We start from the raw sequence: 19611 nt of genomic DNA, 5'->3' as shown, positions 1-19611 counted from the left end.
TGCATTTCCGATATTAAGGTAAACGTTTATTTAAACTTTTATTTTGAAGACATGCGAGCCCAGTTTCCGGCAATTGACTCCGTTTACTTGACGTACCTGCGTTTTGACGTATGAATCATCCTTCCTCCTAAGATGGCGTTGCACCTGTTCTGTCTGTGTTGATTCTACTTGTTTTCGGCTCGGCATTAGAAAATAAACGATCTTCCAAGCGTCGACATTAAAGCGGACACGGTTCCGAAGCGAGGTCGGCTGTTTAAAGATGTCCACAGACGAGCTGTCAGCCTCGGATAGCGAGGCTGTGCTAGCCGGAGCAGGGGAGCGGTGGGCTCCGGTGGGCGCTGTGGCTAGCCCCGAGGATGAGAGCGGGAGCTGCGGCAGCGGCGCTCATTCGAGGCAGAGATGCTCGACGTCGGCCAGCGAGGAGGAAATGACCTCCCGGCTGAGGAGGCTCGAGGAGGAGCAGGACTTACTAAACTCCTCTCTCCTCGCACTCACCTCTCACTTCGCTCAGGTCCAGTTCAGACTGAAGCAGATCGTTCACGCACAGAGCGAGGAGAAGGAGAGGATGCTGGCAGACCTGGAGGAGTTCGCCTTCAGGGGATGCCCGCATGTGGTGGGCTGCAGGGCTCAGGACACCAAGCAGCTGGAGAACTCGGTGAGGACTCTGATTTTTATACTTCCTCCAGACAGTGCGCAGACGAGAAGTGTCATAATTTTAAAATAAATATTTCCTTGTGTTGCTCTGTAATTGATTCCTATTATTACTCACATTCACTCCATATATTAGGATTGCTGTATATTATTGGTATTTTGTACCAAAAGGTTGAAAAGCTGTTTCTGTGTCAGCATTAAAATTGGATAAACATTGCATACCTGTACTAATTGGTTTCGTTTTCCAGCCTCCTCCTTTTCTGTCTTTTCTGATGGGTAAATGCTCATGGCGCTATTAAACTGCCCAACATGCACACATTTACTCTCTAGCAGCCAGTTATTCTGATTAAAGTGTCTTTATTGCATCACAGGATTGGCTGCTGCGCCCACCTGTGTGTTCCTGCAGAACTCTTATCTCTCATGGAAAAAAAAATGTCTCCTTTTGTCTTTTGTCACAGGCGTGTGAGTCACAGCAGCGCAGGCTAAATAAAAACGCCTCGAGCAGATCTCAGTCTGTTTAATAAAGGCTTGTGTTTGCACAGGGAAATTGAAGCCACCTGCTTTGTTCCTTTTCTTCTTCTTCTTTTTAACCCCTCTTCGGCCACAGCCTTGTGTCCTCGTTAGCTGCTGTGTGTGTGACTATAGATTTTCCTCATGTGTTTGACCTAAAAGCCCTTTTTCTTTGTCTCCCCTGTTGCATGCTTTGCTTGCAGGGCGATCTGGTGAGTATGAAGCGATACCTGATGTCTCGTTGAGAGTTTGGTTTGTGTAAAAGTCCTGTTCAGTGTTTGTCAGACCTTGAAGTGGCCCAAATATTCAGTTTTTTGTGTGTTTTCATCTTAACTGGAAAATGCTGGAAACAAAATTTCTGTTTGTTGATGCTGGCAAAGCGTCCACACTGGTGTCTGTTTGTTACATGCTGTTTCAGTGTTGTGATGCTCACACTGTCAGCTCCTGTCTGTAAAATCTAGAGTGACTGTTTGTGTTTTTCTCCTGTCAGAGTGAGAGGGAGAAGAGGGAACGTCTGGAAGCACAGAGGGAAAAACAGAAGGATCTCATTTTCCAGCTGAAGACGCAGCTGGATGATCTTGAGCGCTTTGCCTACCAGGAGGGAAGCTACGACTCGCTGCCGCAGTCCGTCGTCATGGAGAGACAGAAGGTGGGTTTGTGTCAATGCAAACATCACAGCACTTAAATGCTGTTTACAGGTTTTCCTGACAGCCTTCAATCCCTGTTTCTCTTTTAATCTTTACAACCACCAAAGTGCAAATAAAAACTTCAGGCTCTTCCACCGTCTCAAGTGTCTTCGAGTACTTTCATAAACATTACATTATGCTGCACAATATAATGTGACGTTTGCGTGTTTCAGTTCAGGTCAAATATCTGACCTCAGCGTGCCCCAGGTTTTGTAAGGATAAGCTGTTTCTCTCATACCTATTAATACTTATTAAAAAGTCTTTTAAAAGTACAGAGGTTATCCTGTAATCACAAAGCTGTACAAGTAGTTATATTTATATTTGAGTTATTTTTGTGCCATTTCTTTGTTAGCATATCTGAAGGTTATATAACAGGAAATCAAAGTTGGTTTGATCTGGAAGGGTGAGGAACTTGAGACTAAAGCGAAAGATTTCGCTGTCAGGAAGATGGCTCTTTTATCTAGGGGAGATCACTGTTAGATAACCTGCTCGAGATCACATTATGTTCAGAAGGGTTTTTTTTAAAAAAAAGGGTTTTTTTAAAAGTACAACATTTCCACAGATTCATTCGCGACTATAAGCTCTAAGAGCAAAAGAGTTTCTCAGCTGAGCCAATCCATTATTCATTAGACTTTTGAACTGTGTGTTAGTGATGCCACTGAATGAAGCCATGCAAACATGAGAAAGTCGAAGTGATCTCCATGATGTCATCGGCCAAATTTGGAGCGATTGTGGCTCAAGAGTTGGGAGTTCGCTGGAAGGTTGCCAGTTCGAGCCCTGGCTTAGACAGTCTCAGTCGTTGTGTCCTTGGGCAAGACACTTCACCTGTTGCCTACTGGTGGTGGTCAGAGGGCCCGGTGGCGCCAGTGTCCGGGAGCCTCGCCTCTGTCAGTGCGCCCCAGGGTGGCTGTGTCTACAATGTAGCTGCCATCACCAGTGTGTGAATGTGTGTGTGAATGGGTGGATGATTGGATATGTAAAGCGCTTTGGGGTCCTTAGGGACTAGTAAAGCGCTATAAAAATACAGGCCATTTATCTGTTGAGTGTGCAAATAAGCAACTTTAAACAGCCATCAAGTTTAAATTTAAGAATGCCCTTAACATTCAAAAGCTTCTACTCCCTCTTGGAGGCAGTGACAATACGCAAAAGGCGTTTAAGCTTCAGCCTGTCTTGTGCTTTCCAGGTCATCATTGATGAGTTGATCAAAAAGTTGGATGTAAACCTGAACGAGGACATCGGGAACTTGTCACCTGAGGAGCTGAGGCAGAGAGTGGACGCTGCCATCGCTCAGATAGTGAACCCAGCCAGAGTCAAAGAGCAGCTGGTGGAGCAGCTCAAAACGCAAATCAGGGATCTGGAGATGTTCATCAACTTCATCCAGGGTACACAGCCTTCTGAGCCGTGGTTTTACTAGCAATGAGATTCATTTTTAATTTCATTCACATGATAACTTTGACATTTTCTTCCACAAGATGAGGTGGGGAACCCTCTTTTGTCAGATGGACGCAGCCAGCAGCCACGCGCAGCAGGGACCAATACCAGATCTCCAGGAGCAAAGAAGAAAGGTCTGACACTCTGTATGTTTGTTGTATACAGAGATTTCTTAACTGTAGCTTTGATAACACAGGGTACAGTTTTTTTGCTTTGTAGCGTTTGTAAAATAAAGTCTTTAAAATGTGTGCGTTCCTAATATGCGTTTTTCTTGTGGTTCTTCCTGCTGCAGTGGACCCAGAGCAGGCCCAGAGGATGCGAGAGACCGGCCTGCAGCTAATCCAGAAGGCCCTGGCCGTGCTGCAAATCTTCGCTGCCAGCCAATTTGGCTGCGCGACCGGACACGTCCCCCAGAGCATGTGGCCTCAGGATCTGTGCGGGCAGGACTACGGACCCCTGCTGCAGCGGCTGGAGGCAGCTGTGGAGAAGGTGCGAGTTCTGGGATCGCATAGGCACCCATCTGTCGAACACGTGGTCAATTACACCAGCAGCTCCACACTGGGGGCCCGAGACGAGCTGACGACGTCTGTGAGGAAGGAGCTGGCCATTGCTCTGAAAGACTTGTTGGCTCACGGCCTCTTTTCACCCTCTCAGACCATGAGCGTAGTGCTGGCACCCATCTCCTGCCTTCTGCCTTACAGACCGGTCTCACAAACCATGCACCCATGGGAACTCTTTGTGAAGTACTACCACTCCAAAAACGGGAAGGCCTTCGTAGAGTCACCGGCCCGCCAGCTCTCTCAGTCCTTTGGCCTGCATGTTGGGAGCGGCCCGGTAACCGTCACGCCTAAGCAGTCTCTGCTGTGGGCCATTCACACTGTGCTGAAGGAGCATGGACGTTACAAGCGAGGACCGGACTCGGAGTTCAAAGCTCTGGTGTGCATGGCTCTGAATGAGCAGCGGCTCGTATCGTGGCTCAACCTGCTGTGCAAGTCGGGCACTCTGATACACCCGCACTATCACTCCTGGAGTTACATGGCGCAGACCGGCTTCGAAGGAGCCCTGCGCATCCTGGGTCGCATCAGCCACCTCAGGTTCAACCTCCCTGTGGATCTGGCTGTTCGGCAGCTGAAGAACATTAAAGATGCTTTCTGAGGATGAGAGTGTTTGTTTTATCAGCTGAACTAAACTGCTCTTACCAAACATTCAGGACCAAAAGCATGACTTTGCTTTAAGTATGTAGCCTTTTAAAGGTTATCTAAGCAGCAACCCTTCTAAAGTTAAGTGCAAGTATGTGATGTCTACACTACATGCATGGGTGATAATGTCGTGTTAGTCTGCATTCCTGCTATATTAAAATATCAAAGACTCAGCTGCTTGTACTGTAAAAATGCCTTATTGTGGAGATGGAGATTACCTCATCTTTAGCCTTCCTGACCTTAGCGACCTGTGCTGCTCATCATACTGTATCATTCCCCTGTCGTACCTGTTAGTGGCCTGAGCTATGCAGCAAACATTGTGTGAGAGTTTTACAGTAATCACTACTGTAATTTCCAGTCTGACAATCCAGGAAGTAAATGAACGAGCGGGAAGTTTGCTCTACCGTGGCCTCTCCATGGTAAACAAGAGCTGTCACGGGTGCTTGTTCTCAGTGAAAAGTGCAGTGGCTTCTGTTTGCGAATGAATAATTCAGCTGGTAAATCATGTGTAGCAAACTGGCTAAACGGCAGCACTTAGGTCAGCCCGTAAAGGAAAACGTGCGATATGGTTTCCTCTGCTGAGGAAAACCCAGATGTGGGTGGTGTTATGTAAGAAATATGCAGCTGTAGCAGATCAAGCTGGTGTCACTTCTGGTGTTTCAGGTTTGAAAAAGCATTTTGACCCTGTATAAACTGCTGCTTTCCTCCTCCTTTCAGGTGTAGTTCAATCCAGCTCATATAGATGAGAATATCCCAAAACTGACATAATTGTAGGATGTAAACTTTTGTTTTGTTTTTTTCCATCATCCTGAGACCAGCTCAGTTGCGCGTCCTATATAACTGAATGTATAAACCGTAGATGCTATTAAGTCAGAGTTCACCCCAAAATTGAGTTTCTATATGCTATCGTTTGGCTGTTAGTGCTGCTTGTTATGATTTGAAGCCAAAACATCGTGAGATTCATTGGGAATTCCCCCACCCTGTGACCCTGTGACATGCTAGCTTCAAGAGGAGGGCCAGACTGCACAGTTGCTGCACCCACCTCCTGCCTGGTAGTTAGCACAGACGGTACAAAAGATGGACGTAGCCACGGTGACCCGTTGCTTTGTGCAGTGTTGTCATAAAGCCTCAAGCACCATCTTCATCTCTGTCTTTTGGAACTGGGAATTGACTGTCAATCACAGGTTAAATGCATTACCGCCACCTTCTGGCGTTTTGCTGATTAAAGATATTTTACCAAGAATTTTTGGTAAGAACTAGTTTAGTGAAAGGTAAAAGGTTCCTACACAAAGGATAACTAGTAGGGAAGGTCATGATCTTCAAACATTTGAATAGCAATTCATATATATTGTAAAAATCCATTTATGGGACCAACTGTGTCATTTAGTTTCTATTCAACATAAGCAGATATTTCTACAGCTGAGCAGGGATCTCTCTTAAACCGCTGCAAACCAAAACCATTTAGAAGGACAAATCGCACTAAACACCAGAGGACTGTTGTGTAAATTTGATTTTGGGGTGAACTGCACCTGCAAACTGAGTGTAGTTTAAGTCTTGTTTTCGGGACTAAAGCTTCAGTGTTCCTGTGACCACAAGTATGTATCAAACCTCTGAGTTTGTTTCCTGCACGAGACCATGTGTGCACCGTGTGTTACGTGAATAGCAAAGTGTGTTTGGGATAGGTTTGTTATGGTTTTCTCATTCTTTCCCCTGTTTTTGCTTTTTGTTCAGCTGTTGTGTTATTTATGTATTGACACATATTTATTTATTCAATAGCTTAGCTCAACAGTTAAAGGGTTAAAGTAGCAGCTGTACTGTAACTGTAGCAGTTCAGTCTGGTAACAGTAGAAACACTGGGTCATCTGTTTGTTTTATTATATATTGGGATATGAACGATGTTTATCTTTTAGTTTTTAATCTTATTTAATGGAACCTTTTCTGTAAATGAATTAAATGTAATAAATGAACTGCTGAGCTTCTCACAAGGCTTTATCTCTTCTGTTACTAAAAGCCTAATGGTAATGCCTGTTGGGAGATGGCTTAATCTGGGTTATTTATTTATAGCTACAGTCTATAGATTAGACTCTGATGCCAATGTTTTGAAGAGAGACTGGCTATGAGAATGCATCTAATCTTTATGTCCTGCTGTGCACAACAGATTGAGCAGACTGTGGGTTGCAGCTGTCTAAAAACAGCTCATCCAAATGAGAGTGACTGAAGAAGAGGAAAAAGTAAGCCGAGTAAAAACAGTTTCAGTTTCAAGCCACCAGAGTGCGTACATTTAAGACTTGGTAAAATGTGATCGTGAATGCATTAATATGAATGACAGGTATTCAAAGACAGGAGGGAGCAGTCAGTCTAGTGGACACTGTGATAGCTGGATAACTTTAAGCCAAATGACTGCACTCACACAGGTACCCATCAGCAATGCAGAGCAGTGGATTGGTTGAACAGTTGGGTTAGGTTTCTGATTCACTGAATTAACAGATTTTACTGAAATTTCTTTAGGAATTTCGAGATAAATTAAATCAGATCTACAGCTTCATGTGTCTGTGCAGTTAATGGTACAGTTTCCCTTCAAACTCCTACAATAAACCACCATGGATGCATTCAGTTCTGCCTACTGATTGATGATTTCTTCACCAGTAAGTGAAACTGCATCCAAACTTTGCATCCACTCGGCTTGGGGATCATATACAGTGAGTGTGGAGGTATTGTGCCCCTTCCCCCTGTCCTCCTCATATGTGGCTTCCTGTTTCAGTGTGTGCGTGCTTTGCCTCTCTGCTCCTGTTTTTTTCCCAACACAATGTTCAAACAATGTGACATTTCAAGCACCTGTCACGGGAAGAAGAAAACACAAATATTTTAGAAAACTATCAAAAACTTTAAAACTGATGTTCTTGTTTATGAGGAAAATAGACTAATTTTATGTTTTTATACACAAATTTGAACCAAGTATGAATGGAAGAGGATTAGGGCCAGTGGGGAAAAAAGTGGGCACGTCTTTTTTTTTTTCTTTTCCAGAATTCTGAGAAAAAAGTCAAAATTCTTGCTATTTCCTTCTTTTTTGTAAAGCAGTAAATTTCAAAATTCATGGATAACAACAATAATTGTAATGCACATTTTACCCCTCTGTCTTATGGGAAGGATCTATAGTTTCTCATACTCAGTCCCAGCAGCAAATCAAGGGTGATACACAACCTAAGATTGTCTGCCCCGAGAGCTTCAGTGACTTTACAAGGCAGTATGATGAAGTTTTTAGAACATGGTTGCTTTCATCTTTATTAGATAAGAAAGAAAACAAAATAGTTATCTTCATAAAAGGAGAGAAGTAAACACCAAATAATAACCATGCATGTGATCTGTATTGCTTGCAATTGGAATAAGTACAAATCTGTATTTGTACATAAATTGCTATGGGTGGATAGATTTAATAGCTCAGCAATGTCTTGGGTCCACCAGACCCGCCAACAATATCTGAGTAACAAACATTTGAACACCACACAAGGTTTAATGGAGCAAAGCATGTGGATGACTGTCGGGGGACTGAATGCTGCTGCAGATGGTGCAAATAATAAAATAATAATAAATCTACCTGATTTTTCTTGTTACCCTAATTACACTAATTTCTTTTATTTAGATTTCATAACTGAGTCTCTATGCCACCGACTGAAACATTTCTGTGTCCCACGTCTTTTTTTTTACTCTGAAATAACTTTGTTCAATACCGTGAAAATCTAAAGAAAGGTAATAATCCACCTCAGGTGTCTTTTTTCTTTAGGTTCCTATTTTTTTAAAAAGAAGTGCTAAAATAATAACTTTTATTTAATGATCGAGTTCTGGTGAATTGTTTGTTTAATAAAAATTAATAAACAAAAAAAACATTCGCTTGCTGATACTTACGGATGTGACGTAGGCAGACCGATGGGTCAAAGTTCAGCTAAACCTTGTGGACTTCCTTTCCTGTTAGCGGTGGCCGTAGAACAGCATCAGTGAGTGCGATTTCCCTTCAAACAATCTTCATCCATCGCTCCAAATGCGCCTAATTTTATCATTTTTTTCATGATACATAGACGGCACCGACTCTGTTAGTTCAGATGTGGCCGTTAGTTTGTAGATTCTGTTTGCTAAAGAAAGAAAATGAGCAGATTTATCGCAGCGCTTCGTCCCCAGCTGTGCTCTTTTCAACATGGCAGCTTCCTTGATGTGTAGACGCTCAGAGTCCCATTGAACCGACTGTTTATGTGTGTAGGCATCTTATTGAGCTGTATTAGTTTTGCTATAAGTAAAGGGGCTTATGCGGTGCACTTAATAATGTGTCCGAGCAAAATAATTAAAATGAAAACGGCTTGAAAGCTGTTAGCCTAGCTGAAAGCTAATGCTAATGTAGCATAAACGAGAGGCCGACTTGGAAACGTGTTGGCGGATTGACGGGTTTGATATGATATTGACACTGAGTTCAAATGTGCCCTCTCTTTCTGGCAGAAATGGGCAAGTTCATGAAGCCTGGGAAGGTGGTGATGGTCCTAGCTGGACGCTACGCTGGGCGCAAAGCTGTCATCGTCAAGGTAAGACCGAAGAGCTTCTGGGAGTTTGCTGATTGTATGGCACATGTGCCTGAATATGTACACACAAAGCTCTTACCAGAGTTGTCCATTTGAAAGCCAAATTGCCATTTGTCTGCATGTTGAATTTCCAAGAATACAGTTTTCAGGCCATGCGATGAGGGATGGAAAATAAGTCCTATTACAGTCAGTGTATTCAGTGTTTCCCATGTGTTTCAGTAAGACAGCCTACAAACGTTTTAACTACAGTTGGGCTTTGTGCTCAGAGCTCATCACTTCATGTATATATATTGGATGTAAAACTAGAAAGTGGTGAGTAAATATCTCTGTGGATGCTGGGGAGCATGTTGCCTGTGGAGCACAGCTCAAGCTCCTTGCTTAAACTAACTTTGCTTTAGTAATGTTTGGAATTGTACACACATGTGTGTGCTGTGTGGAAGGAGGCATCTCTTTTTTCAGAAGATATTCTAAGATGGTCAAGTTGGCATAAGTCCATAGTTAAGGTAGCTGAATGATAATTGGAATGCTACGACATACCTGACCAGCTGGAAGGGAAAACATGAGATGGGAAGAAACTGAGTTTACATAATTTCCTTTGGGATTAAAAAAAGTATACTGACTCTGATAACAATACCAGATGGTGTCATTCCCTCAGGTGGAAAGAAAAATAAAATAAAAGGCTGGGTAACTCACCAGAACTGCTCTAACTGGCTTTACTTGGGTGGGCAGCACATTAAAGGAAAACTGATATGTGGGGAAACACTGATACATTTCTTTGCCTTCAAATACATACTGCAGTGGTAATTCAGCTTTTCGTCTTGTAAGTGTTTCGTGTCTCTGATGTCACATCCTCCTGCTAATGTCTGCCTGCAGAACATTGATGATGGCACCGCTGACCGCCCCTACAGCCACGCTCTGGTCGCCGGCATCGACCGCTATCCCCGTAAGGTGACCACATCCATGGGCAAGAAGAAGATCGCCAAAAGGTCCAAGATCAAGGCCTTCGTTAAGGTGTTCAACTACAACCACCTCATGCCCACCAGGTCAGTGTCTAATCTGCATTGACATAATTAGGTTTTCCTGTAAAGAAAATAAAGTGGTGGTGACAGATGAAGTCTTTTGGAATGTCTTATAAAAAAGTGTCCAACAGCTGTAACATGATTGGATACCATATTATTAATGTTAAATCAAGAAAGGCTGTCATTTTTCAAAACATCTGGTTGATTAAATGTTTTGAGTTTAATTGAGGAGGCTGGTTATTCTTCTTTCAAAAATCCAATCCAATCTATGGGCTGAAATCTGACACGGTGTTCTTCCCTTTATTATTTATGTGTCTGTGAAGACATTTACAGATAATCAATGATAATCAATATTGTGAAACTTGTGTAATGACAGTTTCTGTGAGTCTCATATTCATAAATCCACCCATCAAACTCGGTGAGGTGCAAATAAGAGAGATAAGAGATAAGATAGAACTTTATTAATCCCTTGGGTGGGTTCCTCTGGGAAATTCGATTTCCAAAAAAGCACAGCAACGACCGAAGTTACAGAGTTACAGAATATTATATATATACACACACACACACACACACACATATATATAATACAGAGACAATATAAATAAAATATAATAATATACAACATATAATATATATACATACAGAGACAATATAAATAAAATATACGAAGGGAATAAATAGGAATAAAAAATAAAAATACAAGTGAATTGCACATTTCAAGTATTGAGTCTATTGCACTGTTGACTATTTACAAAAGTATTGCACAGTGAGGTGAAGAGGCACTACAGCTTAGTTGTTCCCCCCTCCTTTGTCCTCCTGTTTCCCCTCCCTCTCCCCTCCAGAGAGGAGTTAAACAGTCTGATGGCGTGTGGGACAAAGGAGTTTTTAAGTCTGTTAGTTCTTGTCTTTGGGAGAAGCAACCTGTCACTGAACAGACTCTTCTGGTTGTTAATGGCCGTGTGCAGAGGATGCCTGGCATTGTCCATAATGTCCATCAGTTTCTTTAATGTCCTTTTCTCTGCCACTGTCACCAGAGTGTCCAGCTTCATGCCGACCACAGAGCTAGCCCTCCTGATCAGTTTCTCCAGCCTGGATGAGTCCTTCCAGGCTGTGCGTGTTAATAAATACAGTGCGTGTCTGAATCTGAACTGTGCATTCATTAGAAGTTTAAATATTATATTGCTTGCAGTTATTTAAGCAGAGAGCTGGAATGTGTGGCGTCTTCAGATCAAAGTTTTATTACTGGAGATGTTTTTGTTGCTTTTTGTCCTTTCCAGCTGTTAACAGCTGTTCTTTGCGGCTTCTTCTTTTGGATCCACTTGTTTTAAACGACCAACATGCTTGACTTGCCTTATGCGTTTGATCTGAATAATTGTTACTACTTCAGGGTGAACGAGCCACTTAAGCAAAAAGCAGTCTGTTTTTTTAGGACTGCTGTTTTGCTCCATAAAATGACTGATCCCTTTAAGTACATAAATAGGTCTGTTAAACGCTGCTGTCACTTTATCTGAACAGATGCTCTTCAGACATCTTTGGTGCTCAAAACCTATAAAAACTATAAAACTTTATCTTGATGACGAAAAGAGATTTTGCTTAATTTTTTATTTATTTCTTAACTGGCGTCTGGTTTTCAGAATGTGGGCCAGTTATAGTTTTGGTCCAGTGACTTTCATTTTTAGACTGAGGTATAAAGAGGTCTGACAGTCATCCTGCTGATGCTCTGATGCAGGAATATGTGATGTTCAGCTGTTGATCGAAGATGTGATCAAATTGTAATTTGCAGAACAATGTTGAACAAGAGGAGTCATTTTTATCAAACAGCAGCTAGTTGCTGATTGACAACAGTGGCTTTTCACCCACACAGGCTGCCTTAAGTGCTTGATGTGTCTGATTCAGTGTAACGTTGAACAAAGTTGATGCAACGCTGAGGGAGAACGTCGACTTGAACATTGAGCAGGTTCATGATCCATTTGCAATTTATGAATCTGGACGCTAGTAAAGCGATACTGATTGTTCATATCGTACAGGTATGAAGGTGCTCAGCAGAGCGAGCTGCAGTCAGCCATTGGTGTCAATTAAAAAAAAGTCTTTAACATGTTTTTACTCCTTCAGATACTCTGTGGATATTCCTCTGGACAAAACTGTTGTGAACAAGGACGTCTTCAGGGATCCAGCTCTCAAACGCAAAGCCAGGCGGGAGGCCAAGGTCAAGTTTGAGGAGAGGTGAGTCTCCCTGATTTCCTTTTGATTTAACATCAGAAGATTTATGTCTCAATTTTAATAAAGTACATCAGGGTTACATCTTTCATGATTTCAAAATGAGTATGTTTTCTAAAGTAGAGTTAAGTGGACAAAAAGTCCGGCGGCAGCACAATCATGGGAAAAAAGATCCCGTTATGATCAAAATAAACCCGTTCTTTGATACATTTTGTAATTTCCTCTTAGCAAGCAGTTGGTGTGTGCACGTCCAGATTGTAATCAGTGATGTTTGTTCTGTTTGATCAGAGAAAATGACTTCACCTCCTGTTTGTTGTTTCAGGTACAAGACGGGCAAGAACAAGTGGTTCTTCCAGAAGCTCAGATTCTAAATTCACTCGGTTTCACAAATAAATGTTTAAAAACTGATTTTCACTCTTGACTCATCGTGTTTGTGTGGGGTGGGGTGTCTTTTCTCATACTGAAAATTCATGAAATATTCTTAAGGATTCCATCTGGAAAACTGTGAAAATAGACTTGTAATATTCACCAGCTGCTGAAAAAGTAATCGGAGTTACTCTTGGTTACGAGGACGTAGTCGCACCAAATTACCCTGTAACGTAGTGCAGATGTCTGACCTTGGCACAAAATCATCACTCACCTTTTGTTAATCTTTGAAATAGGTTGTATGATATCTTACTGCCTGCTTTCAACAGTGGTTGGAACTAAACGGCACCAATAATGTGAACTTTACAAGACTGATACTGGAAACAGACACGAGTTCACATTTTCTGCTGAAAGAAAACATTCACTGCTGCTTCTGTGTGAATTTGATCAGCTGGAACAGCTAAATACAAATTTAAAGGTTGAACAAAATGTAAGCCTGACTAATTATTCAATGAACATTTTTAGCATGAAAGATTCTCGGGAACTTTCAGAGGAGTATGGCTCGAATACTTGAACATTCAATGAGGGTGTTATGAATGTGGCAGTGAGATGTGGTTGCATTTTCATTTTTAATTTTTTTTTAAGCATCTGAATTAAAGGCAGACTAATGATAGAAAATCTTCACTTAGCTGTTGGTACGTTGTATTGTGATCAGAGCTCATCAGACAATTTGTTTAGTGTTTAGCAGTTTCAGGAAAATCTAATTTTGATTTTAAGAAACTTAACTGCACATGAGAAATATTGAATATTTGTTCAACATTTTAATATTGAAGTAATTGATCACTGGTTACAGTGTAAACATGATTGATGTGGGGATGAACTTTTAACAATATTTAAAATTTTTGAAAAACATGAAAATGGCTGAAACAATATTCTTACAAAGATAAAATAACAATATACAGGAAATATCTGGATTTGTCAGCAATCATCAGATCAGACTGGTGTGTTCTTTGACCCTGACATAATGTGTCTGCACTGCGATACCTGTTCTCAAGTTCCTAGATTTGCCCCTAACGAATACCATCCACATTATTATATTTAAAAATATATTTGTCTCTTTGGTTTGTAAAATTAAAAAAAATATTTAATTTAATAATTAATTTTAAAAAACACGCTGGCATACATGTGCGGACTGATCATCACCGCTAAAACATAAAAGAAAAGGAAATATGACGTAATTTATGTGTGTGTGTGTGTGTGTGTGTATTTATATTTGTTTATATCAGAAGTTAAATGAATCGGAAACTTGAAGATGTTCCAAAAACAGAATCTGAATTATTTTTTCCTCTCATGAAGTGCTTCGCAGCTGATGTAAGGTTCCGTATTTCCCACAGGAATTAAATGCAGCATTTTGTTTATTTTGGATGCAGCTCCCCCTGCTGGTGGGAAGCGGCATTAATTATACGTAAAGACGCAGGAGATCCTCCTGCGGGGAAAGAGAAACTGAAAGAACGAGTGTGAGTTCAGAGCAGTGATCGTCGGGAGGAGGTAGGTTCACTGCGGCTGCTTTTTAAAAATAAGAAATAAACCTTGATAAAAACACGCAAATTCATATCTAATGTGGGTGAAATGTGGGAGTTTTCATCAGAGGCTTGATTTAGGTGATTTATTTCCAGGTTCAGAGTAATTCAACTTACTGAGATGTCATCTGTGTGTGGTTTAAAGCAGGCCTGCGGTACATTTTGTTGCTGTGAAGTTTACTTGAGCTGTGTTTTAGCTGTTTGACTCTCAGTCTGTGTCGATCCTCTGTTAAAAACCTCATTTGGCTGTTCAAGTGAGTGACAGTGTGTCACATCTGTAATGTTTTGTAAACTTTTTTTTCAGGTTACTTTCACTATGTCGTCAGACGAGGTGAGAGCTCGTTTTGCCTCTTCCTGTTGTTGTTGTCGTTATTATCAAAGCGTTTTAAGCCTCACGCGTAATGCTGCTCTCCCTGCCAACATTTATTAAGTGTGTTAAAGATATCTATTAACCCACTGTGTTACACAGCCTGAGTGTAAGGCGTTTACTTACCTTCCGGCATTCCGTGTCTCCATGTTGTGTTTCAGGACTTCTCTCTGGTTCCGGATTCACAATCCGAGGACACCTTGGAGGGGATTAAGGCTTCAATCAAAAACTACAAGGTGCATTGAGAATTTATGAGTGCGGCTTCATTACACTTGGGCAGTTTACCTCCAGTTACACGCAGGGCTCCAAAACTATTCATGTCTCTGAATACAACCCAGTCCTAAAATGAGATCCAAGTATGCTGCGGGTGCTTCGGTTACTGTGGTCCTTTTTTGTGGAACAAGCTACCTGCTGACCTGAGATCAGTTACATATGTGTGTATATTCAAAAAACAGACTAAAAACCTTTTTTATTTTGAGACAGGCATTCTAAACGTACACAAGTTTCATGTTTTTATCTTCTGCTTTAAGCATGTTGACTTCCTAAAACTGCCATTTGTAGTAGGGAGAAAGCTCTCTGTCAGGTCCAGTTCTCGATCTCGTGATTTCTACCTCCACTAAAGAGGCTGTGTGATTAGTTCTGTTTAGTATGGAGCACTATTACCCAAGAGGTTGCATGAACATTTTACCACAGGGGTGGTGTCGCCAAACATAGAAGTGGTTAAAGTTCTGGAGTCAATCCCGATCTGCATCCTGGACATTTTGGGAATATTATTTACTGTTACGAGAAAGATCAGGAGTGCACATTTTGCATCATATGATCACAAACGTATATCAAACTTCTCAAAAAACTGCAAGTTAGCATTCTGAATCCAAGTTCTCGTTCATCCACGCTGTGGAGGGAACACGCTTTTATCACGAAATCATACAATTTAATTAAACCTTCATGGCTTAATGGGTCAAAAATGGAAGAGTATAATAATGTAGACATAATGTAAAGGAGACTTTAATGTATGTTGCACTACAGTGTAGTAATGTCCCAGATGAGATGAGCAGCAATTCTGTTTCTGGTGTTTTAACACAAAACAGGAGAAATGTTTACAATAACCAGCAGGCGCTCGGGTGAAAAGAAAACTGAATGTGCAGGTGTGTGAGGTCCACTGCATGTCTCTGTCCAGGTCCTGCCTTTGACCATAGGTTCAGCTTTAAAATCAGAAACACTTCCACTAAAGGTGTGTGTGTGTTGTTCTGTAAACACTGCAGATTGAGCTGCTGTCTATCTTAGCTGAACGCTCACACACAGATTCAGTTTTGGTTAAATAAAGGCTGAAATACATATACACAGCATAAGCATGCTGTATTTATTAGGAGCAGAAGAACAAAACTCAGAAGAGATTATGTGTTATTAAAATAACTGTTTTAACATTTATTAAACTCCGAGAAGAGTTGTTCTGTTGTTCTGCACAAAATACAACCACAAAAGTTCGTGTTTAAAGAGATGTTACATGTCATGCTGATTAGACATCAATAATAACAACAGCCTGGACTCAGCTCTCCCTCTGTGTCCACAGAAAAAGCATGACCAGCTGATGGAGGAGACAAAGGAGCTGACTAGAACTATACAAGACCGGCGAGATCTGAAGCAGCAGTTCAAACACCGCACTGACAAACTGACCCAGGATCTGGAAGCTGACAAACGCTCCTACAGAGACCAGCTAGCCAATGAAAAGGTAAAGCATGTGTGACATAAACATGCTTATTTCTCAGTGTTACTCTGAGTTTTTCCACCACCATTTAAAGCACTGCGAATAAGTATAGAGTAAAACCCAAGGAATTTCCTCACTGCACTTCCCCTCAAGGGAAAAATGTTGGTCAGATGGCAGAGGTTCAATAACAGGAAGGAAACAAGGAGTCAAGGGGACAGATGATAGTTATTCCATGAATTTTAAGGTAGCGCCTTTGAAAACAAGGTGGGAGTTAAATATGAAATGGAAAATTTTAAGTGACAATAACTCATAAAAATATATATTAACAACAGGACAAGCAACGCAATGGCATTAAACAACAATTAACAAAATAGTACATGTTATTGTTAATATTGAATGAATGTAAGTACTTGTAATTGCTTTCCTAACAGTGTAAATTAAAAAACTGAATCACTAGAAAACAGCACATTAGAATCCCACAAAACTTCAAATGCTTTTTGATTTCTGTGTCTTCTAGTCGAAGCTGGATCTGCTAAAGCAGGAGGAGCTCAAACTGGTGGCGGAGATCAAGGAAACTAATGCTGCTATTAAGGAGGAAGAGGCCAATAAGAAGCAGCTGATGCAACAGGCCGACGTACGTTAACCTGATGAGACACACCCCCCTCTGCAGCCCGACACGCCGTGACCTCACCCCGTTAACTTGTACCTGCTGATTTCAGGTGTTCACCTCTGTACCAGAGAGGGACGTGGTCTTCAAGGGAGCGACTGGAAATGCAAACAACAAGCAAGAGTTTGAGATGAAGCCACATATCGTTTACCCGATGGATGGCGGGACGGCGCTGATTACCTTCGAGGAGGAAGTCGGTGAGTTTTTGCCGGCACTGGCGTGGTTCAGATTTATCTGCGTTTGTTAAAAGGAAGCAGGTGATTATATCTTATTTTTAACAGAAACATTAAAAAGTGTGCATAAAGTATTAAAATGCTAATTTCCATATTTTTATTCATGCACTGTACCGGAGGAGCTTTGCGTGATTTGCTGTTCAAAATAATCTTTATTTTTCTTACTTTGGGGTTTGGTGCAGGACTTCTAAATTAAACAAGCTGCTTTAGCTCCTCCCCCTTTAACCTTCTGTAGGTGGCTTAAACAGCAGGTAGATGGATCGCACTCACGTTTTTGTGCCACATTCAACAGAAAAATTCAAAAAGTATGTTGATAAACGTATCTACCTTCAGCTGCAGGGCAAAACTGAGCCACTAGGGGGCCTAATGTCACTTTTCAAAACCAGCTACTAAGCTGCAAGCAGGAAGATGCTTTTTGCAGCTTATTTGGCTTTAAACTGGAGCCAAATAAAATTATTAGTTCTTTATTATTAGATTATTAGGGCTCCAAAATGAAATAAATAATCTGCAAGATAAATCTTCAGGCTCTCATCATCACTTTCGGCTATTTTCAAAAATATAAATTAAATTTAAAATTCCGGATCTCTCTGTTTCATTTTCCAGTGGCAAGGAAGATTCTGGAACTGAAGAAGCATCAGGTGGATCTGGGAGGAGAGTGCAGCATCACAGTGGAGGCCAGGCCGGTTCATCTGATGCTGCCCAAGCTGGTGGAGGTAAAACAAACAACCACAGCGAATCAAAGACGGCGTCGGCCCAGGTTGAGCTGATCTGCTCACATGTCCCGTCTGTTCCCGCAGATCGACTCCGAGGTTTCTTCTCAGCGTATTTTAATCTCCAACCTGCCCAGAATGGAGACCGAGACTCTGCTGGACAAGCTGGAGATCCATTTCTCCAAAACTAAAAACGGAGGCGGTGAGGTGGTGGGCTGTGAATACCTGTCTGACTCTGAGACGGTGGTCCTCACGTTTGCGGAGAACAACAGTGAGCATCGAATATTTTACCCTCATGTCACAGGGCACAGTTTGTTTAAATGAAACTTCATCGTAGAGACAAGAATAACTCTGTGTTTGGTGGATTATGATGTTCTGAGCTGTGCATATAAAGAGTAATCAGGATTGTTGTTGTTGACCACCAGCTGATGGACTGTTTCTTTTGTATTAGTTGCCAAACGTGTGGTACAAAATGAGTTCCATGACTTGAATCTGCAAAAGAAGAAGCACAAAGTGAGAGTGACGCCTTTCCTCAACGGGAAAATTTCAAACCTGAAGGTAAGCGCATTTATCAGATTATCTGTATCTGCTCTTACTGAAATTCTAATAAAATATATTTTAATAAATTTGAGGGTTTTGTGTGTTTTGCGTGTGTGTGTGTGGTGGATCGTCCATCAGACCAAGATGACGCAGTGTCCTCGGGCGGTAATGCTGACAGGAATACCCGACATCATGGAGCGGGAAACTCTGCAGGACCTGCTAGAAATCCACTTCCAGAAAAACACCAACGGCGGGGGAGAAATCGAAGCTTTCCTCTACAACCCGCTGGGAGAGCACACCTCTGCTGTGTTTGGAGGCGTCACACCAGACTCTGAGGATGAGGAACAGTAGATCCACCACTGCTGCTTGGACAAAGCTTCAGGGTTAATATCATCTACCAGAAATGAAGACGGGAACTTGTTTTTGTCCCTTGCATGAGGGAAGTCAGCATAAATTTATAAAAGTTATTATTCAAAGGGGATTTTTGGCGTCAGAAAAAGTGGGTGGTAATTTTTCTATGATTGCAGAGATTCAAGTGAAAGTGTATCTATAAAGTATTTAACCTGGGTAAATACTGTGGTATTATAGTCATGCAATACATCTTGATTATATTGCATTTACATAAACTGCTGATGAAACAATTTCCAGTCTTAGTGCAGACAAATGTAAAATATTAAACCGTATGAAATGAAGTTTTTTTTCCTGCTAAAATAGAAAAAAAAAAGTTTAGTAGTTGTGCCATATCTCATTTTTTTCTTTCTGTGAAAAAGATGGCGGCGTCCATCTTTAGTTACTGGAGAAGCGTCTGGATTTCTGTATGCAAAGCAACTGAATTACTTATTTTTAAGAAGATTGCCTTGTTGGATGTCGTGGGCTCCATTTTATTGTATTCATAAAAGAATAAAAGTTAATTGTGAGAAAATCCTCTTTGGACATTTGGTGCTTTTTGACACGCTTGTATTTGATAGTGGACAGAGAACCCTGACCAATTAAATTAATCAAAGATAAAAAAGGCAACTTATAAAGCCAATTTCACACCGTGTCTTTAGGCACTTTGTTACTAGCAGCCTGTCACATAAACAGTAATTTGTTCCCATTTTTTCAGATCAACCACAAAAGATGCCAAAGATAACTGACAAGCACGAAATCGTAATTTTGCACCAAC

The 19611-nt window shown here is 41.3% G+C and overlaps 3 protein-coding genes across 6 annotated transcripts; all 3 read left to right on the top strand.

The window, feature by feature from the left end:
• The first annotated feature begins 65 nt into the window (after positions 1 to 65).
• On the top strand, positions 66 to 7085 carry rundc1 (RUN domain containing 1). 4 transcript variants are annotated; one of them, XM_005921754.3, is made up of 6 exons: positions 66 to 655; positions 1365 to 1373; positions 1652 to 1810; positions 3031 to 3229; positions 3320 to 3424; positions 3571 to 7085. In XM_005921754.3, exons 1-6 carry the CDS (start codon positions 260 to 262, stop codon positions 4431 to 4433), a joined length of 1731 nt encoding a protein of 576 aa, XP_005921816.1. In that variant the 5' UTR covers positions 66 to 259; the 3' UTR covers positions 4434 to 7085. The 4 variants fall into 4 exon arrangements, with proteins under 4 accessions (XP_005921816.1, XP_005921817.1, XP_005921818.1 ...); XM_005921756.3 differs by having other exon boundaries at positions 68 to 655; positions 3320 to 3412; positions 3571 to 7084; XM_005921755.3 differs by lacking the exon at positions 1365 to 1373.
• A 1302-nt stretch (positions 7086 to 8387) lies between these two features.
• On the top strand, positions 8388 to 12686 carry rpl27 (ribosomal protein L27). Its single transcript, XM_005921758.2, has 5 exons — positions 8388 to 8469; positions 8963 to 9045; positions 9916 to 10085; positions 12174 to 12284; positions 12601 to 12686. Exons 2-5 carry the CDS (start codon positions 8965 to 8967, stop codon positions 12647 to 12649), a joined length of 411 nt encoding a protein of 136 aa, XP_005921820.1. The 5' UTR covers positions 8388 to 8469; positions 8963 to 8964; the 3' UTR covers positions 12650 to 12686.
• Positions 12687 to 14058: 1372 nt separating this feature from the next.
• ifi35 (interferon-induced protein 35) lies at positions 14059 to 19157 on the top strand. The gene is made up of 10 exons (XM_005921759.3): positions 14059 to 14192; positions 14529 to 14555; positions 14753 to 14827; positions 16162 to 16320; positions 16814 to 16930; positions 17016 to 17160; positions 17800 to 17909; positions 17994 to 18177; positions 18358 to 18464; positions 18585 to 19157. The coding sequence occupies exons 2-10, from the start codon at positions 14541 to 14543 to the stop codon at positions 18795 to 18797; spliced, it is 1125 nt and encodes a 374-aa protein (XP_005921821.1). The 5' UTR covers positions 14059 to 14192; positions 14529 to 14540; the 3' UTR covers positions 18798 to 19157.
• Positions 19158 to 19611: the final 454 nt, after the last annotated feature.

The sequence above is a fragment of the Haplochromis burtoni genome, unplaced genomic scaffold, assembly GCF_018398535.1.
Source record: "Haplochromis burtoni strain Fernald_Lab_line unplaced genomic scaffold, NCSU_Asbu1 Contig_52, whole genome shotgun sequence".
Taxonomy (NCBI): Eukaryota; Metazoa; Chordata; class Actinopteri; order Cichliformes; family Cichlidae; genus Haplochromis; species Haplochromis burtoni.
Note: the sequence above shows the minus strand (reverse complement) of the source record. Positions and strands in the feature narration are given on the sequence as shown.

What these genes read in the sequence shown, in the direction of transcription:
- rundc1 (XM_005921754.3), top strand. Translation starts at nt 260, where the DNA reads ATGTCCACAGACGAGCTGTCAGCCTCGGATAGCGAGGCTGTGCTAGCC. An exon ending in TCGTCATGGAGAGACAGAAG is followed by an intron (nt 1,811 to 3,030) that starts GTGGGTTTGTGT and finishes TGTGCTTTCCAG; the next exon opens with GTCATCATTGATGAGTTGAT. An exon ending in GTTCATCAACTTCATCCAGG is followed by an intron (nt 3,230 to 3,319) that starts GTACACAGCCTT and finishes TTCTTCCACAAG; the next exon opens with ATGAGGTGGGGAACCCTCTT.
- rpl27 (XM_005921758.2), top strand. Translation starts at nt 8,965, where the DNA reads ATGGGCAAGTTCATGAAGCCTGGGAAGGTGGTGATGGTCCTAGCTGGA. An exon ending in GCAAAGCTGTCATCGTCAAG is followed by an intron (nt 9,046 to 9,915) that starts GTAAGACCGAAG and finishes GTCTGCCTGCAG; the next exon opens with AACATTGATGATGGCACCGC. An exon ending in AACCACCTCATGCCCACCAG is followed by an intron (nt 10,086 to 12,173) that starts GTCAGTGTCTAA and finishes TTACTCCTTCAG; the next exon opens with ATACTCTGTGGATATTCCTC.
- ifi35 (XM_005921759.3), top strand. An exon ending in TGCTGCCCAAGCTGGTGGAG is followed by an intron (nt 17,910 to 17,993) that starts GTAAAACAAACA and finishes CTGTTCCCGCAG; the next exon opens with ATCGACTCCGAGGTTTCTTC. An exon ending in GGAAAATTTCAAACCTGAAG is followed by an intron (nt 18,465 to 18,584) that starts GTAAGCGCATTT and finishes ATCGTCCATCAG; the next exon opens with ACCAAGATGACGCAGTGTCC.